General features: G+C 42.2%; 1 protein-coding gene and 1 long non-coding RNA gene across 4 annotated transcripts; one reads left to right on the top strand and one right to left on the bottom strand.

Annotated features, from left to right (window-relative positions):
* Positions 1-9570: 9570 nt before the first annotated feature.
* fbxo3 (F-box protein 3) lies at positions 9571-17839 on the bottom strand. Of its 3 annotated transcripts, none has more exons than XM_049570085.1 (12): positions 17713-17839; positions 15337-15426; positions 15017-15180; positions 14655-14769; positions 14265-14469; positions 12880-12925; positions 12431-12515; positions 12201-12323; positions 11998-12113; positions 11796-11903; positions 11527-11609; positions 9571-11152 (listed from the first exon to the last, which is right to left on the bottom strand). In XM_049570085.1, exons 1-12 carry the CDS (start codon positions 17805-17807, stop codon positions 11006-11008), a joined length of 1377 nt encoding a protein of 458 aa, XP_049426042.1. In that variant the 5' UTR covers positions 17808-17839; the 3' UTR covers positions 9571-11005. The 3 variants fall into 3 exon arrangements, with proteins under 3 accessions (XP_049426042.1, XP_049426043.1, XP_049426044.1); XM_049570086.1 differs by having other exon boundaries at positions 9571-11149; XM_049570087.1 differs by having other exon boundaries at positions 15038-15180.
* LOC125884872 (uncharacterized) lies at positions 16105-16876 on the top strand. Its single transcript, XR_007448770.1, has 3 exons — positions 16105-16155; positions 16576-16680; positions 16821-16876. It is a non-coding gene; the product is annotated as an uncharacterized LOC125884872 (long non-coding RNA).
* Positions 17840-18831: the final 992 nt, after the last annotated feature.

Here is an 18831-nt window from a genome sequence, read left to right as displayed (position 1 = left end):
TCTGTGAAATTAAAACAACTTCAAAATACAAAAAAGATTTGTAAACTAGAAAAAAGAAACAAAAAATAACATTTTGCAATAAAAATGCATGAATAAGCAGATCAGCAATATTTAAATTCAAAAAATTAAAAATAAATAAATAAATAAATCAATAAAAGTGCAAATCCACAAGCGGAGAACTGAAATTAACAAATAAAAAACTGGATAAAAAATATGTGTTTTAAAGTTGTAAATGTTAAAGAAAAACATTTTATTGAATGTTTTTCATTTATTTGTAAATTAATTAAACGAATTTAATCTAAAACAATAAAAACACTTTATTCAAATACAAAAAAATCTTTAAATTATTTGTCAAATATAAATTAGATTTGCAAATAACATATAAATGTGTTTCAAATTCACAAGCGTATAATTGATATTCACAAAAAAAGTGGATAAACAAATATCTGTTATAAAATTGCAAACTTAAAGACAATAGTCACATATCTGTTTGAAAATTATAAATGTTCGGAAGATAGTCACAAATATCTGTTGGAAAGTTGTAAATGTTAGGAAGATAGACACAAATATCTGTTCCAAAGTTGAAAATGTTAGGAAGTCACAAATATAAGTTTAAAAAGTTGTAAATGTTAGGAAGATAGACACAAATATCTGTTCCAAAGTTGTAAATATTCTGAAAAGTCACAAATTTGTTCTAGAGTTGTAAAAGTTGGGATGATAGTCACAAACATCCGTTCCAAAGTTGTAAACGTTAGAAAGATAGTTACAAACATCTGAAAGTTGTAAATGTTAGGAAGATAGTCACAACTTTCGGTTAAAAGGTTGTAAATGTTAGGAAGTAGTCAAAAATATCTGAAAATTGTAAATGTTAGGAAGATAGTCACAAATATCAGTTAAAAGGCTGTAAACGTTAGGAAGATAGTCAAAAATATCTGTTTAAAAGGTTGTAAATTGTAGGAAGATAGTCACAAACATCTGAAAGTTGTAAACGTTAGGAATATAGTCACAAACATCTGAAAGTTGTAAACGTTAGGAAGATAATCACAAATATCTGTTTAAAAAGTTGCCAATGTTAGGAAGATAGTCACAAACATCTGAAAGTTGTAAACGTTAGGAATATAGTCACAAACATGTGAAAATTGTAAACGTTAGGAAGATAATCACAAACATCTGTTTAAAAGGTTGTAAACGTTAGGAAGATAGTCACAAACATCTGAAAGTTGTAAATGCTAGGAAGATAGTCACAAACATCTGTTAAGAAGTTTTAAATGTTAGGAAGATAGTCACAAATGTTTTTCATTAATCTGTAAATTTACTACACATCTTTCATATGTGTGGTGTTGTTTTGTATTTACAGATTACACATTAACACACAGATTACTGATGCGTTAGTACAAATAATTTTGACACAAATGTGCCTCCGTACTTCAGTAAAGTATCTGATTACTTTTTCCACCACTGGAAGTATCACAGAGTTTTTGGTAATGCCCGTCACATGTTCCGAGGCTGGACCTGGATTTTAGAGCTACCATATTCTCTCAAATTAAGGCAGAAGCCAAAACAAACCAGGGCGCCTGTCGTTACCATTCACGCCGTCACTCTGACCTCAGTATGATGATGTTCTTGATGTTCTCGATGACTCATGTGAAGTGTTATTGTCCCATTTCAGTCCCTGCCATCTTTTTTGAAGCATGGCAACCAGACGGAAATTTGATTTCAACTTCAAAGAGACGGTTTTGAAATTCGCGGAGGAAAACTCAGTAGAGAAAACTGCAAGGCTCTTTAACATCGACTCCAAAAGAGTCCGAGACTGGAGGAAGCAGAAGGAGGCGCTGCTGCTGGGGGACCATGGGAGAGCACGGTTAGCTGGCGGCGGCAGGAAGAAGGTGAGCGTGGAGCTCGAGGAGCGGCTCTCCGAATGGATCAGCTCGATGCGGGACAAACACAAGAGTGTGTCGAGGAGCATGATCAAAAAGAAAGCGCTGGAGATCTACCCTTCCGTCAGCGATGGAGGAAAGACGTTTGTGGCAAGCACCGGTTGGCTGCAAAAATTTCTAGAGCGCAACAACCTATCACATCGGCGTCGCACCGCTGTGCCCCAGGAAGACTCGAAACTTCTCACAGACAGACTCGTTTGGTTTATCGACTACGTCAGGAAGACGGTTAGCTCCAGGAGGATTCTAGAGCAGGACATCATCATGATGGACGAGACTGCCGTTTGTTTTGGTGACATGGCGCCTCCCACAGCTGACACGCAAGGGGCAGAGGGACACAAGAGCAGCAGCCTCACCGTCGTCCTCGCCGCCAAAGCGGATGGCGCCAAACTGAAGCCTTTCATTGTCTTCAGAGGGGCTGATGGTGACGTGGGGGCGGCGCAGCAGGAGATCTCTGGCGCTGTCATTGACATGTCTGTGAATGGGGGGATGAGCGACGCTCTCGCCGCACGCTGGCTGCAGTCTGTAGTGGGGAAATCCAACGGCACCCCACGGCTCCTGGTGTGGGACTCTTACCACTGCCACACGGGCCCCGCCACCAAAGCTGAGCTGGAATGTGGCTACGACATCACGATGGCTGCAATTCCAGGAGGCTGCGCAAAATACGTCCAACCCCCCGATCTGACGTGGAAGCAGCCCTTCAGGCAGAGCGTATACGACGCCTACAAGCAGTGGGTAGCGGGGGACACAGATAAGGAGTACACACCCGAGGGGAGCTTGAAACCTCCCACCCGCCGCCTGCTGGTGGACTGGGTGGTCACAGCGTGGGACAAACTGGACACGGACACGATAAAGAACTCGTTTAACGTGTGTGCACCGTCTGTGAAAAGCGACGGGAGTGAAGACCGCCTCATTGTCTGCGTCAGGGAGGGACGGCCCCGTGCGGCCGGGCGGGAGGAGCTCAGTCAGAGCGAGAAGCACAGAGTGGGGCCGAAGGATGTTAACAGTGAACTTTGTCTTGATGATGATGATGATGATGATGATGATGAGGAGAGCGAAGAGAAGGGTGAGGGTTCTACTCTCTGCTGAAACTTTAATAACTAAAATGACAGCATGTAGATCTGTGATGTCTTTACTGTACGTCTGTGTCCTACATGAATAAATCTGAACTCACAGGGTTCAAACCGACACTGGTGGTGCTTAAACATTCATTCATTCATTCATTCATTCATTCATCATTCCATCAATGAAACTGAACCTTTCACAATAAAAGCCTTTTCAGGAACTTGAAGATTTACAGTACTGAGGTCAGAAAAATTCTCAAACTGTCACTGTGACTTCACTGTTTCATCCCTGTGAACGGGATATCTCAACAAGGCCCTGGGAGTTTCTTAAAGTTTGGCACAAACGCCCACTTGAACTTAAGTGATTAAGTGATAAGAGTTTAATGGACAAAGGTCAAGGTCACTGTAACCTTTTTGTCTCATTCTTGTGAACACAATATCTCAGGAAGGCTTTAAGTGGGTTTCCTCAAATTTGGCACAAACATCCACTTGGACCCACCTATTCAGTTACATTGTCTTTTCAGCTTTAAATTCTTTGTCACAAAGATCTGTAATTTGGTATAGGTCAAGAGTCAAGGTCACTGTTACCACATCTGTTTCATTCCTCTAAACAGGATATGTCAACAAGGTCTTGGGAGTTTCCTGAAGTTTGGCACAAACATCCACTTTCGACCCTGCTAATCAGATATATTGACTCACTGTTACAGCTTCAAATTCATGTACGGAGGTAATTTGATATAGCTTGTAGATCAAGGTCACTGTGACCTCACCTGTGTCATTCCTGTGAACAGGATATCTCAAGAAGGCCTTGAGACTTAACTCAAATTTGGCACAAACGTCCACCTGGTCCTAACTAATTAGTTACAATACAGATTTTTCTGTCATGCTAACTTTTCAGCACATTAGTTAACATTAGCTTCGATAGCAAAACAAATATTGGACTTCACCGCAGTTAGATTTTAGCAGATTAGCCAACGTCAGCTTTAATAGCATAACAAATATAGGATTTCTCTGTAATGCTTACTTTTTAGCACCTTTGCTAACATTAGCTTTAATAGCAAAACAAATATTGTATTTTTCTTAACCGTTAACTTCTTCGCACATTAGCTAACATTAGCTTTGTTGGCAAACAAATATTTCCTCATATGTTAGCTTTAAAGCGCATTACCTAACGTTAGCTTCAATAGCAAAACAAATATTGGATTTCATTGTAATACTAACTTTGTAGCACATTAGCTAATGGTAACTTTGACAGCAAAACAAGTAATGGATTTCCTCATAATGTTAGCATTTTAGCACATTTGCTAACATGAGCTCTGCTAGCAAAACAAATATTAGATTTCTCTGTAACAGACTTTATAGCACATTAGCAAATGGTAGCTTCCATAGCAAAACAAATATTGGATTTTCACGCGATGTTAAATATTAGCACATTAGCTAACGTTAGCTTCCATAGCAAAATAAACAAGTGTGGTCCTCCTTTGTAAGATTGGCTTCCTGTGACATCATCCATCCACTGAGTGAGAGCATACGGGTCGGCCAGTCTGGTCCCGTTGGTCAGTGTTTACTTATTCAAGTAACACTGGCGGTCCCGGAGAGTGAGTGACCTGACATGGTGCGTTGGTAAATTCAGTCTGACGCTCTACACTAAAATGAGAGCCCTGTTGGTGGAAGAAACGCAGCGTTATATTTCTACATGAAAGATAATGACACACTTTGTAAACCCGTGGTTCACGTCTGTCTCTTGGATCCGTTTCCATGGTGAAGCAGGGTCCAGGCTGAAAAACACCAAAGTTGTCCTTCAATTTTGACCTTTGTCAGTTTTCGAGTGTCTAACTTTATTTGTCCCTGTCCAGGCTCTGAGACACCAGCGATGTCCGTCATCATCCAAACACGTGGCGAAGCAGGCGGTGGCGTTGCGGCCCACCTCCAGTGCCCCCTCTGCGGCCATTTCTCCAAGAGCCACGCCCACCAGCTGACCCACATGGCAGCCTCTCACCCCGCCTGCCTGGACTCCGTGGTGGTGGGTCGCCTCGGCAACATTGTGATGTACCAGAGCACGGCCCGGCTGTTCCACTGCTCCGACTGCTTCTATACCAGCCGCGACTTCACCAAGCTGTACAAGCACATCATCTCCAAACATTGCGTGGACGAGAGGGAGGGGGGCGGAGATGAAGAGAAGGCGGGGGAGGAAGGGGAGGAGGAGGAGGAGAAGGAGGGAGGGAAGGATAAAGTGAAGAGTGAAGCGGAGGAGGAGGAGGAGGAGGAAGTGAGGCCCGTTAAAGCTGACGTTGAAGGAGACGAGAGCGTCTTGATGTTTGACGGCGCCGGCTACCACTGCCTGATCTGTGGCTGGAAGACAAAGCTGAAAGCTATGGGTGTCAACCACGTGGTGAGGAAGCATGACATCCCCAAAGCATACGCCGCCCAGGCCGTCAGACGGGACGCAGCGGCCACCTCCGCCGCTACGCCCAAACAGGCTCAGAGCAGCGGGGCGGAGGAGGAGGAGCCGGGGGCCGGGCTGAGTGGGGAGCTGCTGAAGGAGGAGATGGAGGCCACGGCCAAAGTGGTGCGCTTCATCTCCAACCGCTTTGTGTGTCTGATCTGTGGCTGGAAGACCAAACTGAAAGGTACCGCTTCCACGTGTTCATCAACCAATCAGATTCTTTCCCTCTGACACTGCAGGTATCACATGTCGGATACCTCTCAGGAGGCTCCGCCCACACATTAACATAAAACAAGTCAGAGGCTTTAATAAGGCTGAAATCAGTTTTCTGTGTCGCAGTGTTTGTGTCACCGACAGGCTCAGACTGTTACTGACATTGACTCAAATTTGGCACAAATGTCCACTTGGACTCAATGAAGAAGTGATTACATTTTGGTGGTCAAAGCTCAGCGTCACTGTGACCTTGTCCGTCTCATTCTAGCAAACACTATCTCACAAATGCCTAGAGGGATTCATTCATGTGAACGGGAATCCCACGAGGGCCTTGAGAAAAATTACTCACATTTGGCACAAATATCCACTTGGACTCAGCGATTATCTGATAAGGTTGTGGCGGTCAAAGGTCAGCGTCACTTTGACCTTCTTTGTCTCATTCTAGCCAACGCAATATCTCAAGAATGCCTAGAAGGATTTTTTTTTTCAAATTTGGCACAAACATCCACTTGTACTCAGTGATGAGTTGGTTAGGTTTTGGTGGTTAAAGGTCAAAGTTACCCTGTCCATTTCATTCTTGAGAACACACCATCTCAAGAACGCTTTGTCACCAACGATGGACTAATTAGACTTTAGTGGTCATAGGTCAACATCACTGTAACCTTGTTGGTCTCATTCTTGACAATATGGTATCTCAGCGGTCTCGTGGAAATTTACTCAAATTTGGCACAAACGATTAGATTTTGGTGCTCATTGGTCAAAGGTCACTGTGACCTCACAAAATATGTTTTTGGCCAACACTCAAGAATTCTTGCTAATTACGACAGTCTGGTGGGTTTGGTGATGGTGATTTCTTGCAAAACAAAAGGATCTTACTCTTTGACACAAACGTCTATCTCTGTAGGGATCCTTTCATCAAGCTGTCTGACACTCAAACAGTCTGAAGCCTGTCAGAGACAAAAACAAACACTGTTAATGGGCGGACGCTGACGCTGTGAACAGAGCGGTTACACTGCAGCGTTCTCATTTGTCACTGAGACACAGACGCATGGCAAAACAGGATCCAGGTTAGAAAACACCGTCAGACTCATGATGTTAGACACTTCAGCTGCTGCTCATCTGAATAAAGTTTTATTGAATCTCCACCTGTGTTTCAGGTTTCGCCATCAGTCACGTGGTGCGCAGCCACGACGTGGAGCGTCCGTACAGCTGCAAAGACTGCAAGCGCTCCTTCTTCCTGCCCAGCCGGCTGCAGCAGCACGTCAGGGCATCTCACCGGCCCGGACGCTACGCCTGCCCCTTCTGCTGCTTCAGGTCACACTTCCTGGGGGGGTTCAGGAGGCACTGCAGCCGCTGCAATGCCCGGGAGGAGGAGGAGGAAGAGGAGGAGGGCGGAGGAGGAGGAGGAGGGGAGGAAGAGGAGAACGAAGAGGAGGAGGAAGAGGAGAGGAGGGAGAGGAGAGGGGTGAGGAAAAGAAGGAGAACAGAGAGGGTGATAGAGGACGATGATGACGAAGAGGACGACGACTGAAAGGGTGGAGGAGAGGATGAGGAGGATAAGGATGACAACTGTGGAGAGGAGGACGATGGCTAAAAGGGTGGAGAGGAGGAGGAGGAGGGCGACATCTCTTTTTGTTTACATGTTACTGTAATGTGGTGCCAACAGTTAAAAAGCTACTCAGAAGTCAAACTGTGATTTTTTTCACTAAATCATGAATAAAGGTTTTTTAAATAAATAATTTGGTCTGGTCATTAGAAACGTACGGAGGCAGCTTTGTGTCGGTATTATTCGTGCGAACAGATCGACAAAATATCTATCTTCTATCGAAAACTTTTAAAGTTTTGAACAAATATTTGTGAATCCAGTTTTTATTTGTGGATCTCAATTCTGCGCCTGTGGATTTGCATTTTACGCAATTTTGTTTTTAATTTTTATTTTTGAATTTACAGATCTGTTTTATGTCTGCAAAATATTTTTGTGAGTCGACAAATCTTGTTTGGTGTTTTATATTAACAGATTACACATTTACACACAAGCTGTTGATCTGTCCACACAAATAGTTTTGACACAAATTTGCCTCTGTATGTTTAGATTGTACTGTAACACACATTGGAAGACATTTTTAATATTTTCAAATTAGTTGGTGGACATCGAGTATTTGATCAAACAAGTTAAAAACTACAGAAAACATATTTTAAGTTTGGTCGGGAGCTGGACTAAAATTCCTCAGGTGATTTTCACACGTTTATTTATATTTATAAAGATTTGTCTCAATTATATTTGTGTGAACAGATCGACAAAATATCTGAATGTATTTAATACAGTAAATGAAAAATATTGTGAATATTTTCGGAACATAAACTTTGCAGATCTGCATTTTACATTGAATGTCAGTGAAAACATGGATGCTTCACACACAGATCTATACAATCAGCACAGTTTCAAGATTAGAGTCACCAATTCAGTATCTGACCAAATGTCTCCCCTTCTGTTCCTGAGATATGACGTTAAAACATGATGATGTCACAGTCAAGCTGACCTTTGACCTTTTGACCTTCATTATTTTACCCTGTTAGACATTTGTGTCAAGTTTGGTCAGAATTAATGTATGAATTCTGAAGTTATGGCCCATAACATGTTTTGTGAGGTCACACTGACCTTTGACCTTCGACCACCAATTTCTAATGAGTTCATTCTTGACTCAAAGTGATCGTTTGTGTCAAAATTTAAAGAAATCCCCCAAGGCCTTCTTGAGATATGGCTTTAATGAGAATGAGATGGATGTGAGGTCACAGTGACCTTTAACTTCTTTGAATTCTGATCAGCTCATCCTTACTAAAAGTGGACATTTGTGCCAAATTTGGAAAAAATTACCCCAAGGTTTTCTTGAGAATAAGACATGCATTCACAAGACTGAGACAGACCAGGTCATGGTGACCTTGATCTTTTACCACAAAATCTAATCCGTTTCGTCAGTCCCAGTGGACGTTTGTGCCAATTTTAAAGAAATTCTCTCAAGGTGTTTCTGAGATGTCACGTTCACAAAAATGAGTCAGGTCACAGTGACCTTTGACCATCAAACACTAAACGTTTCATCGCTGAGTCAAAGTGGACGTTTGTGCCAAATTTAAAAAACTCCCACAAGGCCTTCTTGAGATATTGATTTAATGAGAATGAGATGGATGTGAGGTCACAATGACTTTCAACTTCATTGAATTCTTATTGGCACACCCTTCACTTAGAGTAGACGTTTGTGCCAAATTTGAAAAAATTCCCTCAGGATATTCTTGAGATATCCTGTCCACAAGAATGAGACAGACAAGGTCCAATGACCTTGACCTTTGACCACAAAACATAAATCAGGTCATCCCCGAGTCCAAGTGGATGTTTGAGACAGTCCTAATGGACATTTGTGCCAAACTTAAAGAAATTCTCTCAAGGTTTTCTTGAGATATCAATTTCACAGGGATGAGACAGACAAGGTCACAGTGACCTTTGACCATCAAACACTAATCAGTTCATCGTTGAGTCCCAGTGGATGTTTGTGCTAAAGCTGAATTCCTTTCTCCATTCTCAAGATATTGTTTTAACAATCATGGGACGGACGGACAACTCGATAACGTAACACCTCGTCCATGGCTGTCGCGGACACAGATGTATATAAAGTGGATTTTTTTTCAAGGTATTCCAGTACTATTCAAGCATTTCAAGGACCCTGTGTGAACCCTGTTGATAACTTACGATCTTGAGAGTTTAAAAGAATTCTCTCGGCTTCCTCACATTTACAGTTTGTTTACAACATTCCGTCGGCCGGTCTACTGACGGTCATGAAACTGTATCACAACCGGGTGTGTTATCTCTGATGACATCACCAGCGTGGTCATGTGACAGTAAACAGCGAGTCAGCAGCGATCAATATTTGTTATTTATTTAACCCAAAAACATACAAAACAAACCCACCAATCACATCAGAAAGTGACGACACGCCCCCGTGCTGCACTGAGCTGAGGACAGAAAAGAATCCTGTCATGAAACTCAAGATTTAAAGAAAAAAACGTGAAGCACAAAACACAACCAGGAAACACTTGTAACAGCCTCCCCTTTCAAAGTAAAAGCCCAGTTTCTTCTAGATAATCACACTGCGCCTGCCGGGTGGAGAAATGAAAGCTCTGCAGGAGGAAAACCACCACCATCAGACTCGTTTCCACTGCCAGAACATCTGTTTCTCACTTAACTGACGTTTGGGCCGCGGATCATGATTGGTTGAGCAGATGTGATGTCACAAATCAGGAAGTGGAAAAAAGGATCTTAAAGTGTTTAAAGTTTCAGGCAGCACAACCTTTAATTACAATGGAGGACAGACTGGACGTGGCCTCCAAGAGTCCAATAAGCACCACTGTGAGCTTTGAAAGTGACGCTAACACAACACGTGTTCCAACGTCTTTATTCTCTGGATTTTAGCAGCCGGACGACGTTTAGAGTTTTTAGTACGGTCATTGTTGCGGGTCGGTGACGATTCAGCAATCTGAAAGAAATTAAATCCTTACGTAAACTCCCCTTTTTCCATTACATCATCAGGAAACAGTCATAATGTTTAGACAAAAAAGTCGTAATGTTTTGAGAAAGTGTTTAGTGTTTAGATAAATAATTTGTATATTTTTGTCACAACTTCATGAGGAAGCTGGTGTGCGTCAGCGTTTCAGAGTTAATCTGACAGAAATTCAAATCCCCATTTCATTTTAGCGAAATCCTTAATCGGAGGCTACAGCCAGCTAGAAACTGTTCCTTTAACAAAACGTCTCGTTATGTTTTCTAAAGTTCAGGCTGAGTGACGTCCCGTATTTGAGTCAGTTTGGTTCCTGCAGTGGAAAAGAGCTTAGAGATAATTTAAAGGAGAACCTTCTGACGGCTCTTCGAGAACCACCGCAAATCTCTACCAAAAAATATTTAGCTTTTTACTTGGAGCAGAAACAGTTGACACAACTCGGCGTTTTCAATGTCTAATCTGGAGGTCGCAGCGACCGCCGAACTCAACTGGACGCCACAAATAATCCCACAAAGCAAAGGAGAGGACGATGACGCCACTGTCCCGTCCTCCCTGTCTGAGCTTATCCAACTGTTTGATACTGTAACAAGAGAACTCAAAGAAAACTGCACCTCATTCACATTGTTTTGTTTCATTCGCTCGATTGGCAGCTGGACTCTGTCCCACGTATGGCTCTGGTTACCGGTCCCAGAATTCCCTGCTGTCTGTCAACCATTCAGGTTTTCATTGTCATCCATCAGACCTGAATAACTGACAGTCTCGTCTGGTTGCCTCGACAACGCTGTGCGTGGGTGCTCGAGGTCAGATGTGTCGAGGACACCACGCTCCCTCCAAGGCGGCCATGTTGATTCCCCTCAGGTCGCTGAAGTCATCGCCGTCTCCGTCACAGTACTCGCCGTCGCCATCGTCGTCATCGAAGCGAGTTGTGTAACTGGTCGCTGCCTTCTGCTGCAGAGATACGAAGACATCATCAGGGTCACTGATAGAAATAGTTTTCTTTTTTTCCTATTAATTAAATGTCTCATGAAAATACTCGTTATTTTATGAGAAAGAAGTCGTAGGCTCACGAAAAACTGAACTGAACTGGATCTGAAGTTGTGACATTTTGAGCAAAAGTCATAAAGTTGTGAGAAAATAATCAGAATGATTCGAGAAAAATGTCTTTTTAGAACGGCTGTGTCAAAAAAAAGTCGCTACAAGAAAAAAGTTGCAGGGTTTTGAGAAAACAGATGTTGATGACAACACTGAAATTTTTTAACTGTAAACAACTTTATTTTTTAATCATAAATTTAAAACTTGATTTGTTGTGTTAGAATTTTTACCGTTCGAACCACCGGCTCTCTGAAGGGCGGGCAGACCATGTGGAAGCGAGGTATGGCCACGTGGAAAACTTCCTCTTTGTTGGCTGTGAGACAAACAAACATCAAAACAACAACGGCACACTGCGTGGCTTCTGTTTTTAGCTGCGTCACAGCAACAGAGCCGCGGCCACCGCCACGAAAACATTGTACGAACAGAGGAAGCAACTGTCCCTGTGACGCAGCTGCAGGCTTCATACAGACACACGGGTACAAGAGTTAACAGACGTTACCCAGTCTGTGGAAAGTGTAGTGACCCTCCATGTACTCTGACGGGGTGGAGAAGGTGGTGCAGCTGGCGTACTCGTGGACCTTCCCTGGTGTCATGACGGGAAACTCTCCTGTGGGCACAAACACACAGACACAAATTCAGGAGGTCATATCAGCCACTCCCAGTCGAGGTGTATGGGTGGTAATGTGATGCGAGCAGCGTACCGACCACGCCGGGACCCTGAACTTCCTCCACATTGCCGTCGGAGGTGGTGATTTTCCAGTAGCGACTGTCGAGCTGACAGGCGGCTTCGGGCGAAGCGCTGCTCGACATCTCTATCCTGAGAACACACACTCGTTAAAACACATGTACTGTGTGTGGAGACAGACAAACAGACAAGCAGACAGACAGACAGACAGACAGGTACCTGATGCGGTAGGTGAAAAAGAAGTGTGGAGGGTGGACGGAGGAAAGCTCAGGCAGGAAGGAGGTAGAAACAGAGACAGTGATGTCTCCGGTGGTCGCCACGCAACCCTTATCATGCACATACCTGCAGACACAGGTTAGCATCGGTGAAGTCATTTTACAGATCATTTACTAACGACCACGGTTAGCAGGAGGAACACCTGAGAGCGGGTCTGTATGCACATGTGTTACCTGAAGATCTGGTCTCTGATGATTGGGTATTCTCCGGTGACGACGTTCTGGACGTACGCCGTGAACCACTCTAAGAAACAGGAACCTAAACACACCAACACACACAGTTTGTCCCCTGTGCAGAATCCCATCCACATTACCATCATTTCTAACATGGCCACAGCAAACATCTTCTTCCTAAAGTGCTGGCAGGTGTCTGACGAGTAAAGTTAATAGACGTGGTTCATTAAAACTTTTTAAAGTCAAACGTGAGCTGAATGATGCTTCAGCAGTTCCTGCTCACAGTGTATCCTTCAATGTCCACACACCTCTCACTGGATCACTGTGATACTGAGGAAAACTTAAAAACATGAGGATTCTCAGGCAGGTTCTGCAGCCTCTTCTATCTTTTCTAAATGGACGCTTCTTAACACTGATCAAGTGTAAGGCACACTGATAAACCAGCAGACCTGTGATGAACATGTCGATGGCCGAAGGATCCTGAGCCGTCTGATCCTGAAAGACAAAGACATGAAAACACGGTCTGATTAAACCACTGTTGTGCTCTGACCTTTGACCTTTTGGATATAAAATGTCAACAGGTCATCATTTTATCCTGTTAGACGTTTGTGTGACGTTCAGTCAAAATCTTGGGTTATGGCCAAAAACATATTTTGTGAGGTCACACTGACCTTAAACCTCAGGAAAAACTCCCCAAAAAACCCTTTAATGGGGAGATATTGTGTTCATGAGAATAAGATGGATTCAAGGTCACAGAGACCTTGACTTTTGATCACCAAAATCTAATCAGATCATTATTGAGTCCAAGTTAACGTTTGTGCCAAATTTGGAAAAGCTCCCTCAATGTGTTTTTTAGATACCACACTCACAAGGATGAGATGGATGCAAGGTCACAGTGATCTTGACCTTTGACTACCAAATTCTAATCACTTCATCAATAACTCAAAGCAGACGTTTGTGCCAAATGTGGAAAAACTCCCTCGAGGTGTTCTTGAAAATATCATTTTAGCTAGGATGAGATGGATGCAAGGTCACAATGACCTTGACCTTTGACTAGCAATATCTAATTATTTCATCATTGAGTCTAATCAGACATTTGTGCCAAATTTGGAAAAAAAAATCCTCAAAGTGTTCTTGACATATCGCGTTTAAAAGAATGGAATCAAAGGGCAACTTGAGAACATAAAGCTTCTGGTCACAGCATGTGGACGTTTGTGCCAAATTTGGGGGGAAAAAAAATCCCTTACGGTGTTTTTTGAGAGATAGCATTCACAAGAATGGGATAGGTGAGGTCACAGTGACTTTCACCTTTGACCACTAAAATCTAATCAGGTCATTGCTGAATGAAAAAGTGAACGTTTGCACCAAACTTTGGAAAAGCCCCCTCAATGTGTTCTTTAGATGTCACACTCACAAGGATGAGATGGATGTAAGGTCACAGTGATCTTGACCTTTGACTACCAAATTCTTATCACTTGATCAGTAACTCAAAGTGGTCACTGACCTCTAACCATCAAAACTGACTCAGTTCATTACAGGGTCCGAATGAACGTTTGTGCCAAATTTGGAAAATTTCCTCAAGCTGTTCTTGACTTACTGTGTTTACAAGAACGAGACAGGTGAGGTCACAGTGACCTTTGACAACAAAATTCTAATCACTTCATTGTGGAGTCCAAGTGAACGTTTGTGCCAAATAAAAAATGACTCACTCATGGTGTTCTTGGGATTTTGCATTCACAAGAATGGGACGTACCAACGTATGGATGGACCCAAAAACATGCTGCGTCTGACCGCGGCTATAAAAGGTTTGGCTTCACAGGAAGTGGTTACGTACGGGGCAGGGGTAGAAGCTCTCGAACATCCTGCGTCCCTCGGCGGGCTCCAGAGCCATGTACTGGCTGAGTCCAGTGTGGAAGCAGAAGGTGAGCGGCAGGCAGCGTCTCATCCCCTTCCTCTGCTGGAAGCCTCCGGCCGCCGTCTCCACGTCCAGCAGCACCTCCGACCGGTAGTGGTTAGACAGGGACATGCTGCCCATCAGCCTGGGGACACACAGACAGGTGGTGGTTAGACAGGGACATGCTGCCCATCAGCCTGGGGACACACAGACAGGTGGTGGTTAGACAGGGACATGCTGCCCATCAGCCTGGGGACACACAGACAGGTGGTGGTTAGACAGACAGATGGACGGACAGAGTCAGGGAGGGTCCACCAGGCAGATACCGACCCTGGGATCACCAGCTTCTGTCCGTTGTGGATGCGGTACGAGCAGCGGTAGTCGTCTGGGAGTCTGCAGCCGATCTGGGCCTCGATGTCGTTTAGCTCCACCTCTGTGGCGCCCTCTGGAGTAAAAAACAAACGCACCACAGAACATTGTATCTTTAACATAACCAGTGACGGAGTGTTCTCATCTTCACACAGTAAAAGTGTGAATATATATACACTGCTCAAACAAATAAAGGTCACAGTCGAACAGAAAGTCACGAAGACAGCTGGACACTGGCCAAGATATGTGTGTGTGTGTGTGTGTGTGTGTGTGTGTGTGTGTACATATAGCGAAACACTTGTTTGACATCACTGGTGAGGGACCTTTGAGTGATGTGATCATACGTGGACACCTCTGCTGCAGGAAGGCCTTCAGCTGCTCCCAGGCTCTCTTCAGGACAGGGTAGTACTGCATGTAGCGGCCCAGGTCTCTGTAGTACTGTCTGAACAGACCGTACCAGGACACGCCGCTCTGCTGCCGCTCCACACTGCAAACACACACACACATTCAGAGAGCTGAATCTGATCTGACGACAGAGCTAAGCTAAGCGACGCTAAGCTAAGCTAAGCTAAGCTAAGCCAACAACATCCTGACTCCTCCTCCTCCGACAGGTAGTCGCGCATGGGTTGCAGGAAGTACTCACTCTGTCAGCAGCCAGTGTTTGGAGCACAGCGACTTCCACAGTGGGTTGTGTTTGGACAAGTCGTTGAGCCTCCTGCTGACATAACTACAGCTACACACACACACACACACACACACACACACACACTTCTGTTATTACATCACCAGGTTTTCTTTGACTGTTTTATGGGATAATAAACTCAAGGAAGTATCAGTACTTGTATTAAAGTATTTTTACTCTGAGGTATCAGGACTTGTATTAAAGTATTTTACTCTGAGGTATCAGTACTTATATTAAAGTGTTTTTACTCTGAGGTATCAGTACTTGTTTTAAAGTGTTTTACTCTGAGGTATCAGTACTTGTATTAAAGTATTTTACTCTGAGGTATCAGTACTTATATTAAAGTATTTTACTCTGAGGTATCAGTACTTGTATTAAAGTATTTTACTCTGAGGTATCAGTACTTGTATTAAAGTGTTTTACTCTGAGGTATCAGTACTTGTATTAAGGTGTTTTACTCTGAGGTATCAGTACTTGTATTAAAGTGTTTTACTCTGAGGTATCAGTACTTGTAATAAAGTGTTTTACTCTGAGGTATCAGTACTTGTATTAAGGTGTTTTACTCTGAGGTATCAGTACTTGTATTAAAGTGTTTTACTCTGAGGTATCAGTACTTGTATTAAGGTGTTTTACTCTGAGGTATCAGTACTTGTATTAAAGTGTTTTACTCTGAGGTATCAGTACTTGTATTAAAGTGTTTTACTCTGAGGTATCAGTACTTGTATTAAAGTGTTTTTACTCTGAGGTATCAGTACTTGTAATAAAGTGTTTTACTCTGAGGTATCAGTACTTGTATTAAAGTGTTTTACTCTGAGGTATCAGTACTTGTAATAAAGTGTTTTACTCTGAGGTATCAGTACTTGTATTAAAGTGTTTTACTCTGAGGTATCAGTACTTGTATTAAAGTGTTTTACTCTGAGGTATCAGTACTTGTATTAAAGTGTTTTACTCTGAGGTATCAGTACTTGTATTCAAGTGTTTTACTCTGTGTTATCAGTACTTGTATTAAAGTGTTTTACTCTGAGGTATCAGTACTTGTATTCAAGTGTTTTACTCTGTGTTATCAGTACTTGTATTAAAGTGTTTTACTCTGAGGTATCAGTACTTGTATTAAAGTGTTTTACTCTGAGGTATCAGTACTTGTATTCAAGTGTTTTACTCTGTGTTATCAGTACTTGTATTAAAGTGTTTTACTCTGAGGTATCAGTACTTGTATTCAAGTGTTTTACTCTGTGTTATCAGTACTTGTATTAAAGTGTTTTACTCTGAGGTATCAGTACTTGTATTAAAGTGTTTTACTCTGAGGTATCAGTACTTGTATTAAAGTGTTTTACTCTGAGGTATCAGTACTTGTATTAAAGTGTTTTACTCTGAGGTATCAGTACTTGTATTCAAGTGTTTTACTCTGTGTTATCAGTACTTGTATTAAAGTGTTTTACTCTGAGGTATCAGTACTTGTATTAAAGTGTTTTACTCTGTGTTATCAGTACTTGTATTAAAGTGTTTTTACTCTGAGGTATCAGTACTTGTATTAAAGTGTTTTTACTCTGAGGTATCAGTACTTGTATTAAAGTGTTTACTCTGAGGTATCAGTACTTGTATTAAAGTGTTTTTACTCTGAGGTATCAGTACTTGTATTAAAGTGTTTTACTCTGAGGTATCAGTACTTGTATTAAAGTGTTTTTACTCTGAGGCATTAGTACAGTATTAGTAGAGTGTTTTACTCAGTATCAGTACAGTTGTATTAAAGTGAGTCAGCATTAAAGTGGTTTTACTCTGAGGCATCAGTACTTGTATTAAGGTGTTTTACTCACAGCTGATCAGACTAATGTATTAAAGTGGTTTACTCCATCAGTGTATTAAGGTGTTTTACTCTGAGGTATCAGTACTTGTATTAAGGTGTTTTACTCTGAGGTATCAGTACTTGTACTGCAGTAAATAAACACTTCCTGTTTATGACGTAAACACAGAGATAAGAACGCAGCGTCGTTCAGTCTCAACAAACATCAACAGTTAGCATGTGTTAGCAGGCGGCTAAGTGAAGACCGGATGTTTACGTCATTAAAGCAGCTGATGGTGACTAATGACTAATGACAGCAACTCATTAACACTCAGTGTAATTAACCCATTGTGCTGTCAGCTGACAGTTTCTCTGTCCTCTCCTGTCTCCTGTAAATCTGCACCATATTATCAGCTAACGTTAGTGCAGACGCTAGGCTAGGCTAACGACCTGCTCCTGCACTGTTTACGGACAAACAAACATTGTTTACTGTCCCCGCCTCTCTCCGGTGTTCCGGTGTGTGGCGGACGGACCGGGCCGCGGGATCAGGTACGTACTGGATCAGGTCCCTGAAGCTCAGGAAGGACAGGATATGCAGCAGCGGGTCTGAGGGGAGCTGATCCATCCGGAGCTCCGTGTTAGCCGCTGCCATTGTTAGCAACACTTTGTTCTTCTTCTACTCCTTCTTAACCGGCAGCGTCAGAGCCACGTCACGGCGCATGACTGCCGCCTGCTGGTGTGGACGGTCAACCACAGTTTACAAAAGTGTTCTTTACTTTATCACTGATACCTCAGAGTAAAAATACTCCATTACAATACTGATACCTCAGAGTAAAAATACTCCATTACAATACTGATACCTCAGAGTAAAACATTTTAATACAAGTACTGATACCTCAGAGTAAAAATACTCCATTACAATACTGATACCTCAGAGTAAAACACTTTAATACAAGTACTGATACCTCAGAGTAAAAATACTCCATTACAATACTGATACCTCAGAGTAAAACACTTTAATACAAGTACTGATACCTCAGAGTAAAAATACTCCATTACAATACTGATACCTCAGAGTAAAACACTTAATACAAGTACTAATACCTCAGAGTAAAAATACTCCATTACAATACTGATACCTCAGAGTAAAAACACTTTAATACAAGTACTGATACCTCAGAGTAAAAATACTCCATTACAATACTAATACTACAGAGTAAAAATACTTTATTACAAGTACTGATACCCCAGAGTAAAACACTTTAATACAAGTACTAATGCCTCAGAGTAAAACACTTTAATACAAGTACTGATACCTCAGAGTAAAACACTTTAATACAAGTACTGATACCTCAGAGTAAAAACACTTTAATACAAGTACTGATACCTCAGAGTAAAACACTTTAATACAAGTACTGATACCTCAGAGTAAAATACTTTAATACAAGTACTGATACCTCAGAGTAAAACACTTTAATACAAGTACTGATACCTCAGAGTAAAAATACTCCATTACAATACTGATACCTCAGAGTAAAATACTTTAATACAAGTACTAATACCTCAGAGTAAAAATACTCCATTACAATACTGATACCTCAGAGTAAAACACTTTAATACAAGTACTAATACCTCAGAGTAAAAATACTCCATTACAATACTGATACCTCAGAGTA

This window comes from Epinephelus fuscoguttatus, linkage group LG24 (assembly GCF_011397635.1).
Source record: "Epinephelus fuscoguttatus linkage group LG24, E.fuscoguttatus.final_Chr_v1".
Taxonomy (NCBI): domain Eukaryota; kingdom Metazoa; phylum Chordata; class Actinopteri; order Perciformes; family Serranidae; genus Epinephelus; species Epinephelus fuscoguttatus.
Note: the sequence above shows the minus strand (reverse complement) of the source record. Positions and strands in the feature narration are given on the sequence as shown.

Bases quoted from the DNA above. Each gene is read 5' to 3' on its own strand.
- fbxo3 (XM_049570085.1), bottom strand. From the start codon at position 17,807: ATGGCAGCGGCTAACACGGAGCTCCGGATGGATCAGCTCCCCTCAGAC. The intron at 15,181-15,336 runs GTGAGTACTTCC...GTGTGTTTGCAG, and splicing joins AAACACTGGCTGCTGACAGA to TGTGGAGCGGCAGCAGAGCG. The intron at 14,770-15,016 runs GTCCCTCACCAG...TTTTTACTCCAG, and splicing joins TATGATCACATCACTCAAAG to AGGGCGCCACAGAGGTGGAG.